Below are 15624 nucleotides of genomic sequence, written 5' to 3'. Positions count from 1 at the left end.
GTTTTTTCTCTTGGGGTTATGTTCTCCTTTAAGCCGTGTTTGGTGACAGACAGCTTCATTTGCTCCGATGTCCTTTACCCTCTGAGGTTTAATGTATTTGTTTAGGAGATGAAACTTACTGTCAGTATTTCTATAGCACCCTCTGGAGTCAGACTTACCTAAAAGCTAGAGCTACATAATTTGTTTCACCAACAAATAAACTCTACTAATTGAAAGATTTTTAGTAATTGGTTGACATCATTCAGGCTCTACCATAGTTGTTGAAATCTATTAACTGACTTCTGTTTCACATTTATAGTGCCAGAAAATACTTGTTTGGGGGTTTTATTACAATGCAACAACCACACTCACATTTCAAGGTTAATTCAGATAGCTCAAATGCTCACTCCATGTCTCCACTGCAAAAGGTGTTCCATTCAGCCTGAGTTCAGAATGAGCTTTTATTTCCAAAAATTCCTCCACACAGTGCTGTATAAAAGGAGTTGCCACCTTTTGAAGATTATTTTTAGTTTCTGGGACCAAACCCAGCCTGGGCCAGGGAGCTCTGAGGGCTGCGTTGTCTCTGTCCCACTCATTCACTAGGCAGGGCTTGTATGCAGCATCCATGACAAGTGTGTTTCCAGGCTGGATAACAGGGGATGGTTTACAGGCAGGGAAGTGGAGATGCCAAGTGGCTGAACTCTGACCTGAAGGCTGCATGTGTTATTATTTCCCCCCCTCACAGTATGCTGCAGAGCTGCTGGCAGTGGTGAGGCTCCCCTTCATCCATCCCAGCTATCTGCTGAATGTTGTTGACAATGAGGAGTTGATAAAGTCCTCGGAGGCTTGCCGGGACCTGGTGAACGAAGCCAAGCGCTATCACATGCTGCCACACGCCCGCCAGGAGATGCAGACACCAAGGACCCGGCCCAGGCTCTCTGCAGGTAAAGCAAAATGTCCTTCAACAACACCAACCCCCTGGTTCCACATTTCCTGGACATGCCCTGGGACAGGGCACAGACCTTGGCTCCTTCCCAGAACCTGCTGATACTTTGATCTCAATTTTCCATTGTTACTTTCCTTCAGAATTTAGGAGCCTCCAATGGGTGGACATGGGTGTTCAGATATATGCTTCTGAATTGGGATTTAAAAGAAGCCTAAATTTGAGGAATTATTGTCTTTGACAGAGACTGTAACATTCCTCTGTTGTCCTGAAAATAAGCCCATTGCCCTCTTTGCCTCAGTTTCTCTAGTTGCAGAAATAGGTGAATAATCTGATTTTTTTGCCATGGAGCCTCTTGTGGGGAGCATCTGTCTAATACTCATCAAACACCTTCACTTTCACAGCCTTTTGTAAGTATAATATTTTTATATGGTGAGGCTGGTGTAAATATGGTATTTTTATACTGATGAGTACTAGATCAGACTGTTTAATGCCTCCAGAACAAATGGATCACACATAACATATTCCCTTTAAAAAACACAGCAGCTAGCTGTGAAAAACTGAGTCTTTTTAAAAAGTTTCACACCCATTTTTCCTTTTTGGAAAAATGCATGGAAAAACCCTAAGTGCCCACTTTTCCAGCTGAGCCCATATCAAGGTGATGTGAGAAATGTCCTAAATATTCACTGAACAGAGAATGCAGATAGCACATAGGGAAACTGCATCCCAAGAAGGAGTCTGATGAAGCAGGTGAATTGTTTTAACATGCTGCCTGTACTTCTGCCTCCCATAAGTACAACAGAAAGCCAGACAAAACTTTCTGTCACTGCCACTGATGCTAATGTGGCACGGAGATGGCATATCAAACCACGGCATTTGCAGCTTCAGGAGACTGCCTCATCAAGGCACCTTTCAGAAGGACGAAGTGCAGAGGACTTTCAATAACAATCTACCCTAAAAAGTCTTTCATTGAAGACGATTAATGGTGTGATGTTTGAAGGGATTTTTGAAAAGTGCTTATTTTATGTATATAAAATTGTAGGTGTAATGTGATCCATTTCCAGAAGCTTGTTGATGAGGGAAAAGTGATTCTCTCAGGGTAAAGGAGGGTGATTATAGTTTTTTAGGTCAGAGTCTAATTATATAGAATCATGTTATTTTGCATATCAACAGCATTCATGGAGGCACAAAGGATCTCTAAACACCCTTTGTGGACTCGCTGCTGCATGTCACATGCCCTCTTGAGGTCATTGATTATAATCAAGTTATGTCTTGCACAGGTGATTAGATTTTCTGGTACGGCGCAAAAATAATGATCTCTTGTTGCTGAGAAATATTTATTTTAAATGGTACAGCACTTTATCTTAATCACTTTTAAGAGAGTAACCTTGCTTGAATGACACAAATATATTTTTTGAAAATGCTAATGAAGAGTGACAATAATCCATTACTCTGCAGACGCATTTCTCTCCGCTGCTGCTCCTAATCCCTCTTGCTGGCAGTCTCACTCCTGCCCCGCACCTGTGCACATTTGTCTGTGGGCTGGGAACTGTAACACATCTCAGCAATGGCTCCAGTCAGGAGACAGCTCCTGAAACGGTGATGCCTTCCAGCTTGTGGCCTCCTGATCCTTCTTCTGAGCCTACCTCTCTGGCAGCACATTGCACAGGGGCTTCCAATTGATGTAAAAGGGTTTTTAACACTTCAGCTTAATGCCAAATCCAAACCATCCCCTGCACCTGACTCTTGGGTGGAGTCAGGAAACATCCCAGGGTTATACTGTGACCCATCTCTGTGGGAATAAATCTGAAGTAACACAGAAATCAGATGTGACTCAGCTCTGGCTGTGAAGTGGGAATAAAACCTCAGAGATGTGGACTTGAAAGTTTTGCATGGACAGACGCTTTGGCTTGCTGGACACTTTGCATGTTATGGGCTTGGGGAAGCTGTTCCAGCACAGATAAAGCTCAGTAAATAACTATATTAAGGCAGGGGCCATCTCTGTCATGGCTCCTAGCACCTGGTAGACCAGGAGCATGATCCATGACTTGAGCACATGTTATCTGAGTCTGGTAAATCTGCTTGCCCTGGGAAAAGCAAAAAAGAAAAAAAAAAAACCCACAAAAAACACAAACCAAACAAACATACAAAAAAAAAAAAAAAACACCCAACAAATAAAAATAACCCACCAGAAAATTATATATTAATAGAGTGCATGCAGAAAGAATATCAGGATGAAGTTCCATAACCATAGCTTCACTTTCTCCAGACATTAGCTTTTAATGTGGGAAGACTTTATTTAGGTTGAAGTCCAAATATGATTTTGCTGGATAATGACCAAGCTCCAAAGCTTTCACAATCCTTGACAAAATGCCCATTTTCTTCAATGGAAGAGAAATTTGCTACCTGCAAGTCTCACTCACAGACTGTTTAAATGAATAGACATCTTTACATGGAACTGCCTTTATATTTCTTTCCCCCAAGTTTTGCCCAGATGGCATTCTCCCTCCCTAGTTCTCCCAAGAGTGTTCATAGTGTCATTCCTCACCCACAGCTCCCCCTACACACACGTTCCTGGTTTTTCTCACCCTTCGTGGTTTGATTGCAGACTCTAAAACAGATTTATATAGGATACATTAAAATTTCCCTGACTGATGAGTATTTTTGGGTGGGTTCCTGCCTGGTTGAGAGATGCCATTTTTTTGTAATACTGTTTTTCTTACTTGAATCCTAGGAGTAGCTGAGGTAATAGTCTTAGTTGGGGGTCGCCAGATGATTGGCATGAACCAACGTGCTCTAACAGCAGTCACCTGCTTAAATCCTCAAAACAACAAGTGGTACCCATTGGCCAGCCTGCCCTTCTATGACAGAGAGTTTTTCAGCGTGGTCAGCGCTGGAGACAACATTTATCTCTCAGGTAAGCAGCAGATTCCATAGAAGCAGAACCACAGAAGGGTTTGGATTCAAGAGGACCTTTAAAGGTCACCTTATCCAACTCCCCCTGCCATGGGCAGGGAGCACTAGCCCAGGTTGCTCCAAGCCCTGTCCAATTTGGCCTTGAACAGGGATGGGACAGCCTCAGCTTCTCTGGGCAGCCTGTGCCATGGCCTCACCACCCTCGATGTAAAAAATTTCTTTCTTATGTCTAATCTAAATCTCCCTTCTTTCAGTTTAAAACTCTTACAGTCTGATCCTGTCGCTACAGGCCGTGATAAAAAGCCTTTTTCCATCTTTCTTACAAGCTTCCTTTAAGTATTGAAAAGTCACCTTAAGATCTCCTTAGACCTTTCTCTTCTCCAGGATGAGCAACCTCAGCCTGTTGGCATAGGAGAGGTGCTCTAGCCCCCTGACTATTTTCACACCCTGTCCTTGGACTCAATTTAACAGGTCCATGTCCTTCTTGTGCTGGGGACCCCAGAGCTCAACACTGTACTCAAGGTGGTCTCACAAGAGCAGAGTAGAGGGGGAGAATCACCTCCTCCACCAGCTGGTCATGCTGCTTTTGCTGCAGCCCAGGATATGCTGACTCTCTGGGCTGTAAGTGCACTATGCTGGGTCATTTCCTATTTTTTGTCCACCAGTACCCCCCAGTCCTCCTCTAGAGAGCTGTTCTCAATCTATTCACCTCCCAGATTTACTGGGCTGGGAGAAAAGTTACAATACAGGCAGCCCAGACAAAGCAGGACCTGCCAGAGTTTTACCCAGCTGCTCCTGGGACGGGAAAAAAGAAAAAAGGTGGGAAGAATGTTGGAGAGAGGGATTTCCCTGCTTTTATCATTCTCCATGTCTCTGCAGTGTTAACGTACTCTCAGAGCAGTCAACAAAATATTTTGCAGTTGCAATGTGAAGAAAATAGGTCTGACAACCATCAAGCATGCAAAGAGGTTTCACTGCCATAGAAACACAATTTAAAATACTCTCTGTAGTTGAATCTAAATGGTAGGTTATAGAATTTGAGACAGACAGACTGAACTGCTGAATATGTGACCTACACTTAAAGTATTTGCTTACAGGAGCATTCATGTTTTGTACTTGTTGAAACCTCTCTTCTGACAGTAGTCAATAGCCCTATAATCTTCTTGGTTTTGGTGAAACTGAGACCACGCTCCTTAAAAAGCTTTAACTCCCAAAGTATCTGACAACACCATGCCTGAGCATCACAGTATCTGGATTTTTGCAGTCTGTTGGTACCTCTGCTTGGCTAGAGAGGGAAAAACAATTCCACCAGACAATGCAAGAATGCTCTGATGGCAGCTGAGTGGGGGCTGGATGATTAAAAGAGGAGGCTGGGCAGGGAGGTGCGGATGTGTGTGATCCGAGGATGTTGTTGGGAGCACAGATGCACCTGGCATCTGTACCAGTAAGGGGTTACAGCTGTTGCCTTTCCCTTGCCGAGCTCTCTCAGTGCATTTTCTGCAGTAAATTGCTGCCTGTGGTGTTAAACTCCATTAATACTGCATAGAGACCCTAAGAATTGATTGGAAATTATTTCTTGATGTTTTTTCCCCCATGCTTGTTTGCCCATGCTTGAGAGCAGCTGGAGCAAAAGTCTTCTGGGGAGGCTTTTGTCAGATCTTGGCTTTTAGTTATTCTTAGCTGAGGTGCTTTCCAATATGTACAGCCATTTTAGGCTGTGCCATACCTAGTAACAAAAGCTTAGAGTCCCAATTTCAAAGCTCATTTCAGCTCTTTCCCTTGAATCTGGATGAGTGACTGGATGGTATTTGGTGGCTGCAATAAGGAGAGCTGGAAATGCAGCTAAGAGTCAATTGATATTTTGCTTTGCTCAGATGTAGAAGACACAGGAAAAAGGGGAAGGGGAACCAAGAGAAGTGAGAATGGCCTGCTGCAAGCTCCAAGTACTGGACCTTGCACTGCATAGCATAGGTTTGGAGAGCAAAATACCAAGGAGGAAGTCTGGTTTTCTCATTAAACCATGGAACTGTGTCTAGTTCATTTTCCTGGCTTGACCACTGACTCTGAGTGTGGTCCCAGATAAATAATTTCACCTCTTTGTGCTTCAAAACAGGATAATAAGACACCCACTAAGTGGCTACCTTGGAGGCTTCAAGCAGAAGTTAAAAAGTGACCAATATAAATGTTTCATGAGATCATCCTGAACTGTTTTGCAGGAGTGGTACAGCTGGTTCTTTTATCTGCAAATGAAAATAAATAAGAAATTTGCCCCTGAAAATTAGAAATTAAGCCTACAGTCCAAGCACTGACTTTATTGTGCCCATATATGTGCTGCTTCAATCCATCACTGTATTAAGCATTTTAGGTTTCAGGCTGGCCTGTGTCTCTCAAGCCAAGATACACTCAGCCTCCTGACACCTTCTTGCAAGTGTTGCAGTAATTTAATAGACTGGAAGTTATTTATGAACACTGAGAAGGGTCTATCCCCTTATGTATGTGTCCCTCGTAGTCTGACATCTTGATTTCTTTATGTCATCTTATTAAAAAAACCTCAGCCTTTGGGGCACATGAATAAATGACACAGATATGCATCATCGGAACAGATGCTCAGCATTGAGGGTGATTTATTTTAATTAGTCAAATGTCATTTGAAGAGTTTTTACTTTGTAAGTGGCTTGGATTGCTGTGTGCAGAGCTGCTGCCGCTGCAGGGTCTCACGGAACTCTCCCCTTTTCTCTGGGTGCCAGGCGGAATGGAGGCGGGTGTCACGCTGGCCGATGTCTGGTGTTACATGTCCCTGCTCGACAACTGGAACCTCGTGTCGCGCATGACCGTCCCCAGGTGCCGGCACAACAGCCTGGTGTACGATGGGAAAATCTACACCATTGGAGGGGTCGGTGTGGCAGGCAACGTTGACCATGTGGAAAGGTAAAAAAAAAAACCAAAACCCACAACTGAAAAAAAAACCAAAAACCAAAACCCACAACTCAAAAAAAAAAAACCCAAAAAACCAAACCATGTGTTGTTTGCTGGAGCTTTTCCTTCATGCTATGCTGAAGGACTGTTTGCCTTTTAAAGGACACATCAAATGGAGTGTATGTGTTAAAATAAGCTTTTATAACAGCTAAGAAAGTAGGAAAGTGGGCAGGATTAGATTTCATTTAAAAGCTTCAGTGGAAAGCATTGTTTCAAAACCAAAGAGGAAAGTTGCCAGCTTCTTGCTTTGCTCAGGGGAGGGAAGAGAGAAATTAAGCTTCTTTGGACATTTTTCCAGGTTATACAATTAACTAATAAACTCCCCAACTCCCCTTGAATTTAGTATTGATGAAAGTCTTTACAGACCACATTAGTACTTTTTTTTTTCCTTTTAAATCCAAAAAAAACCCAATAGCGAAGTAAGTTTCTTGTATGTTTTCCTGGTGTACACCTCAGACTTGACCTGTCTGGAAGATCCTCCCTTTGGTGGTCTTGGCCTGGGGCTAGGACCTGCCAAGTTCACAGTAAAACAAGCAATAATAAATGGAAATAGTTTTGAATTCCTGGCTGAACAAAGATGGGAGAGAATGGAAATTTCTCTTTTCAAGTAGACTCCAGATGTAATTTTTTTCACATGGAACTTTAAAAAACAGGAAGGAACAAAATTGCAACAAAAATATTTCACTAAGTAAAATTCCAAAACCAACTGATTTCTTGTCACCCATGGCATTCAATAAAGCCATAGATTTTTATATCTATATCAATGTTTTCATTAAAAAAATAGAATTCACTTTGAAATGCAGTTTATGAGAATATTCTATTCCAAAAATATCAATACAGTCTTAGCCTTCCCCAAACACTTAATTGGGAAATATATTTGGGAAATATTTTTTCTAAGTGAATGTGGCAACCAAAAATATTTTTTGTCAGTTTTAAATGCTGAATTTGAATATTTCTTCAGTAACATTTTGAAGCAGACATTTTCCAGTGAAAGTTGCCTTAACAGGCAAAACAAAGAGGGATAGGCCATTAGGAAGGATTTTGGGGGAAGAAAAAAAACAACACATTTTTCAAAAGGTTGGGAACTGGTGTTGATAATGCTCTCAGCCATCAGGGAAATGTGGACAGCAAAGAATGAATGATAAGTCATAACAGTGAAAGCAACATGTGAACACTGCTCCCCTCCTTCACCTAGAACTTCAGGTGGGCACTGCCTATGGGACTTGCTTTGAAACAAATCTCATCCTTTACAGGAGATTTGTTTCTGGTATCTGAAGGTATTCATCCCATAGTTTAAGTCAGCAAATTTTTAACTGGCAAAACTGGGTTTGTGAACACAGAAAGAAGAGAACCCAGGAACTAGATGCCATTTCATTCCATCTCTTGATAAAGATTAACAGCCAGAGAATGTTATCTTGATAGTTGTCACTGATTAAATTATCTCTTCTCAGTTTTCCTTGGGCCTGATTTCTGTCACTGCTCTGATTCTCATGGTCTCTATTAAAGCATCCAAAATGTTGGTCAGCTGAATGAACCCTAAATCCAGCAGAGTCCCCCCTGCTCCTTCCCTCTCATGTCAGTCACCCAGCCCTCACCATAGATGATATTGCAGCCTGCAAAGTCACATCAGGCCCTTGGTGGCCCCTGCTTGGCTCAGTGAGAGCAGCAGTGCTGGTTTTCCATTGTAGCAAGCCCACCAGGAGACCTGGATGTGGGAAAGGAGCAGATTTCCTCCCTATCATTTCAGTGCACACTGTCTCAGGCACAATAAGGATGTCTTGTCATGGGGATTTGCTAAACCCGTGGTTATAATTAATCTGCTGTTGTCTATAGAGTGGCTTGTGAGACAGAGCCATAGAAAAAGTGCAACGTGGCCTCCTTTGGGCTATGCTAGGAAATGAGAGAAGTTTGGGGATATTTCGTTTTTTATTCTTCATATTAAAATGACAGTAGGGGGTGACAGAAGTGAAGCACAGCATGGCTGAAGCTGTGTTTTGGAAAGGATGTTTCAGGGTCTGCTGTCAGAAATGAAGGTGAGGGAAGGCTGACTCTCCTAGCAGTGCTGAACAAAGTCAGGCCTTTTCACACAAAAGCACTTCCCATTTGGACAAGGCAGGGTTCAGGAATTTAAATTGCTGTAGCTATTTTTGCAAGCAGTGAGGATTTCTGAATTTGGATTGCAGCTTTGGAAAAAAACACACTAAAATACAAACTAAAACTACTTTAATTGCTGATTTGGCTGCTGTGTTACGAGCAGTGAATGCCCACTTCTTGCTTCTGCTTTTCTTCCCTCCCCTCCTCTAGAGCTACAAGGAACCAGCTTTCTCCCACCATATTTCTGTGTGGATTGCACATTCCTCTTTCAAATACTGTGTTGGTTTGGATGGGACAGTGTTATACAGTCTCTCAGTAAGGGATAAACCTCTCTGTCATTCCAGCAGGTCATATAAAAGCACTAAATTAAAATAATGTGGCATGGTCATATGCTCCATGTCAAGTGATGCCAGAAATTACATTTACCTCTAAAGTTTTCACTCCTCCCCTCAGTGTGGAATTGCAGACACACTCTCCTGGGTTTGGGGTGGTTTTTCACCTCCTAGGAGGCCTTTGAGATTATAGCCCTGTTATGCCCCCAGATGGAGGTGCAGGGGCTTATCCAGCCCTGACCCACAATGCAGTCCTGGGCTGTGCCACCAGTGTGAAGGGCAAGGCACTGAACATCCTCCCTTGCTGGACCATTTACCACCTCCCCTGGTGCACATGCAGCTTATCTTTCCCAACCACATTTTGCTTTCTGCTTGCTCAGTCAGCCCAAGCGTGACCATGCTCAGCTTTGGCCAGGTTTTGACGTGTGTCTGCTGGCATGGTGAAGGGCATGTCTCCACTCCAAAGTGACTTACCCTGACCTCACCAGCGAGCAGACCCAGAGGACAGGGGTGTTTCACCACAGTGGGTCTTTGAAGACAGAGTACATAGCGTTTTCTCACAGTTTCTTTCTTGTTCTCCACCTGTTTTATATGGAATTCTTGTAATACGGGATTCTAAATGGTTAAAATCTTACAAATATGTTTTTTACAGCATCTTACTTTTTAAAAGCAAATGTCAGGCCACCTTAGCTATACATGATGCCACATGCCTGCACTTCATACATCTGCTGCACCATTACAAAGCATTAAAGCAAGTATGGACCACTGGACTCATAATGATTTACGGCATCAGCTCCTGTGTCCCTCTCTCCATGCTTTCAGTTGTGTCATTGATGCTGAAATTCTGGTGCCACTTCAAACAGCGGGTGTTTTCCCATCAAATTCAGCAGGGCTGAGATTCTTTACCCTTTATCTGCCATTTGTCTGTAAGGAGGCAGCAAAAATTCCACCTCGATGGATAATATGGGAATATCAATCACAAACAGATGAATAGGAGTCATTCGTTACTCATCTTAAAATAATATGCATGTGCCAGAGGGGCTGAGTTATAAGTCCATTTTTGTGGCTGTGCATGGGTATATGTTCAGGGAAAGTTATGTTTTTGCAATGAGTGTTTAGGGAAATAACAGCATGGCTGCAGTTCTCCATCAAGCCCCTCTGGCAAGGTTCTGTGTGACAGGAAGCAAGTCATTAGGTGTTAGGCGAGAAGGTATTACACTTTCTGTCTTCTTCTGAGATATGAGTTGAGTTGGGAGCTGGTGAAATGAAGTGCATCCACAAACTAGGTCTTTGGATAATGGATGGGCCCTGTAATATATGCAATTTGAGAGCCGAGGAGGCTGTGTATGCTGACAAGACAATGTATGTGACTGGAAGTGGGGAAATGTGGGTGCTTTGTGGTTATTATATGTTTGAAGGACAGAATAAGATGAATCCCCTTGACCTGACAGCACTTTTGCAATAAGGTTGTCTAAAATTGGGAGATTACTTTTCTTGGCAGTGCATACGTTGAAGACAGTCTAAAAAAAATCCATGTAAAGAGTAAGCTTTGTACATTTTAGAAGCTGTTTCAGAACCTACCGTTTTACTGAGATATGATCATGTAGGAATTAGGGGCTCTTCCCAAAGGAAGGTGGACATTTCTTCACTGGGATTGCCATGCACTAGAACAGGCTGCATAGGGGAGCACTGGAGTCACTGTCCCTGGAGGTATTTAGAAGTCATGTAGATGTGGTGCTGAGGGACATGGTTTAGTGGTGGGCAGTGCTGGGTTAGTGGTTGGACTTAATGATTTTAAAAGATCTTATCTAGATGAAAGAAAATTAAATATATTGCCCTGTCTTAGGATAGTTTCTTAAGCCTGTCAGAAGAAAAGAAAAAAGGCAAAAAATGGTAATCCATTATTGTGATTTTAAATATGTGAATTATCGGAAGAGTAGTTCAGTAAGACACTGTACTGCTTTAGTTTAAATAGAAGCTTTCCTGCAAACATAATTAAGTAATGCTTAAATAACTGAAGGATTTCTTGCAGACTGACAGAAATGGTCAGTGTGTAGGCGACTGACCATGATGTAAGGATCTTATAATGTGATTAAATGAAGATACACATATGGCTGTTTAACCTAGGAGGAGAGAAATTAAGAGACTGAGGAGGAAAAAAAAATACTGTTTTCAGGTACTGAAGAGATCAAAAGTCAAGAAGGCAGTGAAGCGAGTGGCACAGCTTGAAATGAAGGGTTTTCTGCTGGTAATACTGAGGTGGTAGGGAAAGAGCAAGGAAGGAGGAGGTGAATGAAATGAATGAAGGACAGGGAAGATCAGTCCCACAGATTAAAAAATCGTAAGAGTGAAGAGTTGTGGAAACCAGCAAGGTTTTACTTCTGCATATGCTCTCTTCAAGCCTGAGCTGTATTTTCTGCTGGGTTCAGATTATTTGTTGTATCATGGGTGTGTAAATTATACATATAAATACAGATATACATTATATATACAGATAATGTGCATATACACATATATAAGAGATCTAAAAACATATAAGGTGTGTGTGAATAATACATTAATCAGCAGGTAGTGAGTGCACAAGGGTCAGATGAGATCCCTGTGCTCAGTACAGGTGACACACGAATGACAGGTGTCCTGCAGGGCTGGGGACTGGCAGATTGCTGGGGCAGAGGAAGGAGTGTGAGGGCAAGTGTGTAAAACCACACATGAGTCCATAGCATGCAAGGACTGCAGAGCAGGAGTCAGCAATGTGAAAGGAGATGTCTTTGAAGATTCAAGTTGAGCAAATTGGATGGGCTCGGTAGGCCCACGGCCAAGGACAAGCATGGACACACCAGGAGGGAGCGGTGGAGGAGAGGGAAGAAAAACCTTTGCTTGGCTTGAAGCCAGCTCACATTATGTCTCCATCTATGGCTTCAAACAGGGGATTCAAATGCAAAGCTTGACTAATGGAAAGAGATCAAAGTGATTATTCTTTAAATCAGTTTCCTCCCTGCTGGCCCTTGAGCAGGGCTGGTGTGACAGGCAGCCAGGAGCCCCACGAGCACCAGTGGCCGTGGTGTGATCACAGTGCCAGAGATGACACAACAGATGGAAAAGCCCTAGGGCAGGGAGGTAAAGCAGGTGTCAGTATTTTCTGTCCTGGGAGGTTACAAAGGTTCACCTTCATTCATTTTTAAACCAATTTAGTTAATCTGGTGCAAATCCTTGTGTGAACACATTAAGAGCTGACTTGAGATTGACCAAAATGATGGAAACCTGCCTTGCAGAGACTTAAGAAGCTTAGACTACTTAGTTTATCCCATAGAAGGTAAAGAGTTGACTTTATTATTTTCTGCACGTCCATATGTGAAAGAGAGAGATTTGATAAGCAGACAGCTTTATAATCCAACAGGGAAAAAGAAACAAACTTTCTGGTGGGTGGAAACTGAAGCAAAACAGACTAGAAATCAAATCTACCTATTTTGAAAGGATGGAGTGAACTGGGGGAGTAAATTCCCAGGGGATGGAGGGACTTGGTGAACAGCTGTCAGGAAACCTTGAAGGCATCAATTTCTCCTCTTCAGCCTCAGGACTAGGGTAGACACTCAAGAAAGTTGCTTCACTGAGCAGCCCATGTAAAACCCACATGAGCTGGCCATGTTAGGTAAACAAGGACTTGCTTCCACCTGCTTTATGCTTCACTGATTTTTTAAACCAAGTGACCTTCAAGAAAAGAATGGGGGTCTAAGCTTCACCACATGCACCTGTATCCAGTAGATTTTCAGCCTTTGGCTTTCAGTAGATAAAGTGGAACTGGTCATTTTTAGTTTTTCAGTGGCAGATGAAGGACAGTAGGGGAAAAAAAGATCAACTCTGTCATCACAGAGCATAAACAGAGAACAGTGGAAGTGGGTTAAAAATGGGGTCTGTGGGACCTGAGGCAAGGACATTCATCCAGAAAAAAAGGTGATTGTTTTTGTAATTTGAACGTTTCTCCAGTATTCCTATGGATGCAGGCCTCAGCCACACCCAGCCCCCAGCATATGTGAAGGATATAACCCCTTCTTCCCAAAAACATATTGGGACACTCAGAAAGTCATTGCCAAGAATCTCCTTGTCCTGGGAGCTGAAGTGTGCCAGCAACAGGGAAGGGACTTGGCTGCTCACCACCCCCATCTCAGACCACTTTGACTGCTGACAAATGTTCGTGGTGCGAAATCAGAGTAGATGGTGTGAGACAAAATGTTATCAGTTGACAGGTGGAATGGTCCTAAAGGAGGAACAAGAGAAAGAACACTAGGTCAGTGCTCAGTTCTGTTGTTTTTCCCATTCTATACCCAATTATAGCCAATTTTTTTAACAAGACATCAAGAATTAAATTACCAATTACTGCAGTAGCTGAGTTAGCAAAGTATGTCCCAAAAGCAATGTGTGAAACTTTATATTATGTGAGATTCTTTTGCATATCTGCTCGGGTGGATGTATTGCTCCCTCTGAGTGCTGTGAGTGAATGCAGGAGATGCAGCATGCAGTGCTTACCTGGAGGAGCTTCTTGTGCAGTCAAAATGCCATCTGCAGGCTCAGGTTTGGTACAAGAAACAGCCCAGTAAAGGTGTGCCACTGTGAATGCTCCCAGCACCGTGTTGTTTAATCTTGTTATATTTCTTTCCTTTGATCACTTGTTGTAGATGAATTTAATTTCTCTGTAACTAATTTAGAGCATCATACAAGGCAGTTCTCCATGCTCATTATAAGGGACTTTCCTAATTTTTTTTTAGTTAAAGTTTGCCTCCCTCTTGCTTTTGCTTCAGTTTTATGAGTGTGTTAATTACTTTCAGTTATATTACTTGGAAACTCATTAATGCATTTTTATTAAGCACATTATTTTCTGCTGTTTATGCCATTTTTATCATTCCTCCCTTTTATTTTCCCTAAGTTTGAGCATTGAAAATTTAAGGACATGTTACAGAAGGAGAATTCTTTTGTTGCCAAGTCATATTTTGCAGATGGGTTCATGTTCATCAATTCATTTCATGTTTGCATATTTCATATCACTGTCTTTAAGAGCAAAAGCCCCGAATGGGTGGTGAGGGCTTCTGTTCTGGCAGTCAACAATTCTGAAAAATCACTATGCAGGAAACTCCTGTTTGACTGTATCTGTCATTACATGGAAATACAGAAACCTAAAAATCACATTATTCTCCACTGTCTCCAAGACTCATTTTAGCGCAGCTATTTGGATCCCTGCCACATTGTCTTTAAAAAAAAGGGATGCCTGTACTTGTGATGTTGTCTAAAATGAATCTTCATCCATGGATTGTTAACTGTACATCCCTTATGGTCAATGGCTTAATGAAATCAGCTACTGATGACCTTAAAACTGATTTAGCACTTTCATGCATACTCTTTTCTGTTTGATTCATGTCAAATACAAATGCAATGGTAAAATCTTACTCCAGCATTAACAGCTGCAGCATCCTGAAATGAAGCACAGTAGCTTGGTTTCCACACTGAAAATTAAATGGAAGCAACTTATTGTGGCACAAAATGAGAGTTGCTGGTCAGTTAACTGGAGTAAAAGGAGCCATCATGTTGCATTATGTTGCAGGTGAGATGTGTTCCACAAGCTGAACAACTGAAGTATATTAACAGTTGCCTGCCCACAGTCACTATTGGATACCTCCGCACTGATTAGCAAGAATAATCTCATTGTATACTCATTAAAAGAAATTAATCAGTGGAAGACGTCTCAACAAAGATGTCCCAAGTTTCTGCACCTTGGACTGTAATGAGATTTGAGAGGCATATACAGAAAACAGAACCAGCTTTCTCTGGGCTTCTCTCCATGTTTTAAAACCTTAGAGAAAAACATTCATTACACCATTTACCAAGTGGCTGAATTTGCAAGATGTTAAAAAAATACATTTCCACCTCTGTTATCCTTGTGCTTTCCAAGCCACCTCTCTGTGCTTGTCTGTGCTGCCCAGTGCTGCTGACTTCAGCTCACTGCTCCTGCTGTCGTCCCCAGGTACGACACCATCACCAACCAGTGGGAGACCATCGCCCCCCTGCCCAAGGCCGTGCACTCGGCCGCGGCCACCGTGTGCGGGGGCAAGATCTACGTCTTCGGAGGGGTCAACGAGGCCGGCCGAGCCGCGGGGGTCCTGCAGTCCTACATCCCTCAGACCAACTCGTGGAGTTTCATAGAGTCCCCCATGATTGGTAAGGGTGTGTGGTGTCACAGCAAATCTCTGTGCTACAGGTGTCTGAATGCCTTCACAGAAAGCAAAGGAGTGGGGTGGGAGGGGATATCCCTGTAACATATTGGCAGGAATGTGTGGATATTATACCAGAGAAGCAATTACCCAGATTTTCACTGAAGGTAATTGTCACTCATTA

At 42.6% G+C, this 15624-nt stretch overlaps 1 protein-coding gene across 2 annotated transcripts in view; it reads left to right on the top strand.

The window, feature by feature from the left end:
* KLHL29 (kelch like family member 29) overlaps nucleotides 1–15624 on the top strand; it is a 388615-nt gene that overhangs the window by 351274 nt on the left and 21717 nt on the right. For both annotated transcript variants that reach the window (XM_084202459.1, XM_084202460.1), the window contains 4 exons: nucleotides 725–923; nucleotides 3657–3839; nucleotides 6586–6766; nucleotides 15254–15447. In XM_084202459.1, the coding sequence (XP_084058585.1) occupies nucleotides 725–923; nucleotides 3657–3839; nucleotides 6586–6766; nucleotides 15254–15447 (757 nt within the window). The remainder of the gene's footprint in view (nucleotides 1–724; nucleotides 924–3656; nucleotides 3840–6585; nucleotides 6767–15253; nucleotides 15448–15624) is intronic.

This window comes from Fringilla coelebs (assembly GCF_963513975.1).
Source record: "Fringilla coelebs genome assembly, chromosome: 3".
Taxonomy (NCBI): domain Eukaryota; kingdom Metazoa; phylum Chordata; class Aves; order Passeriformes; family Fringillidae; genus Fringilla; species Fringilla coelebs.
Note: the sequence above shows the minus strand (reverse complement) of the source record. Positions and strands in the feature narration are given on the sequence as shown.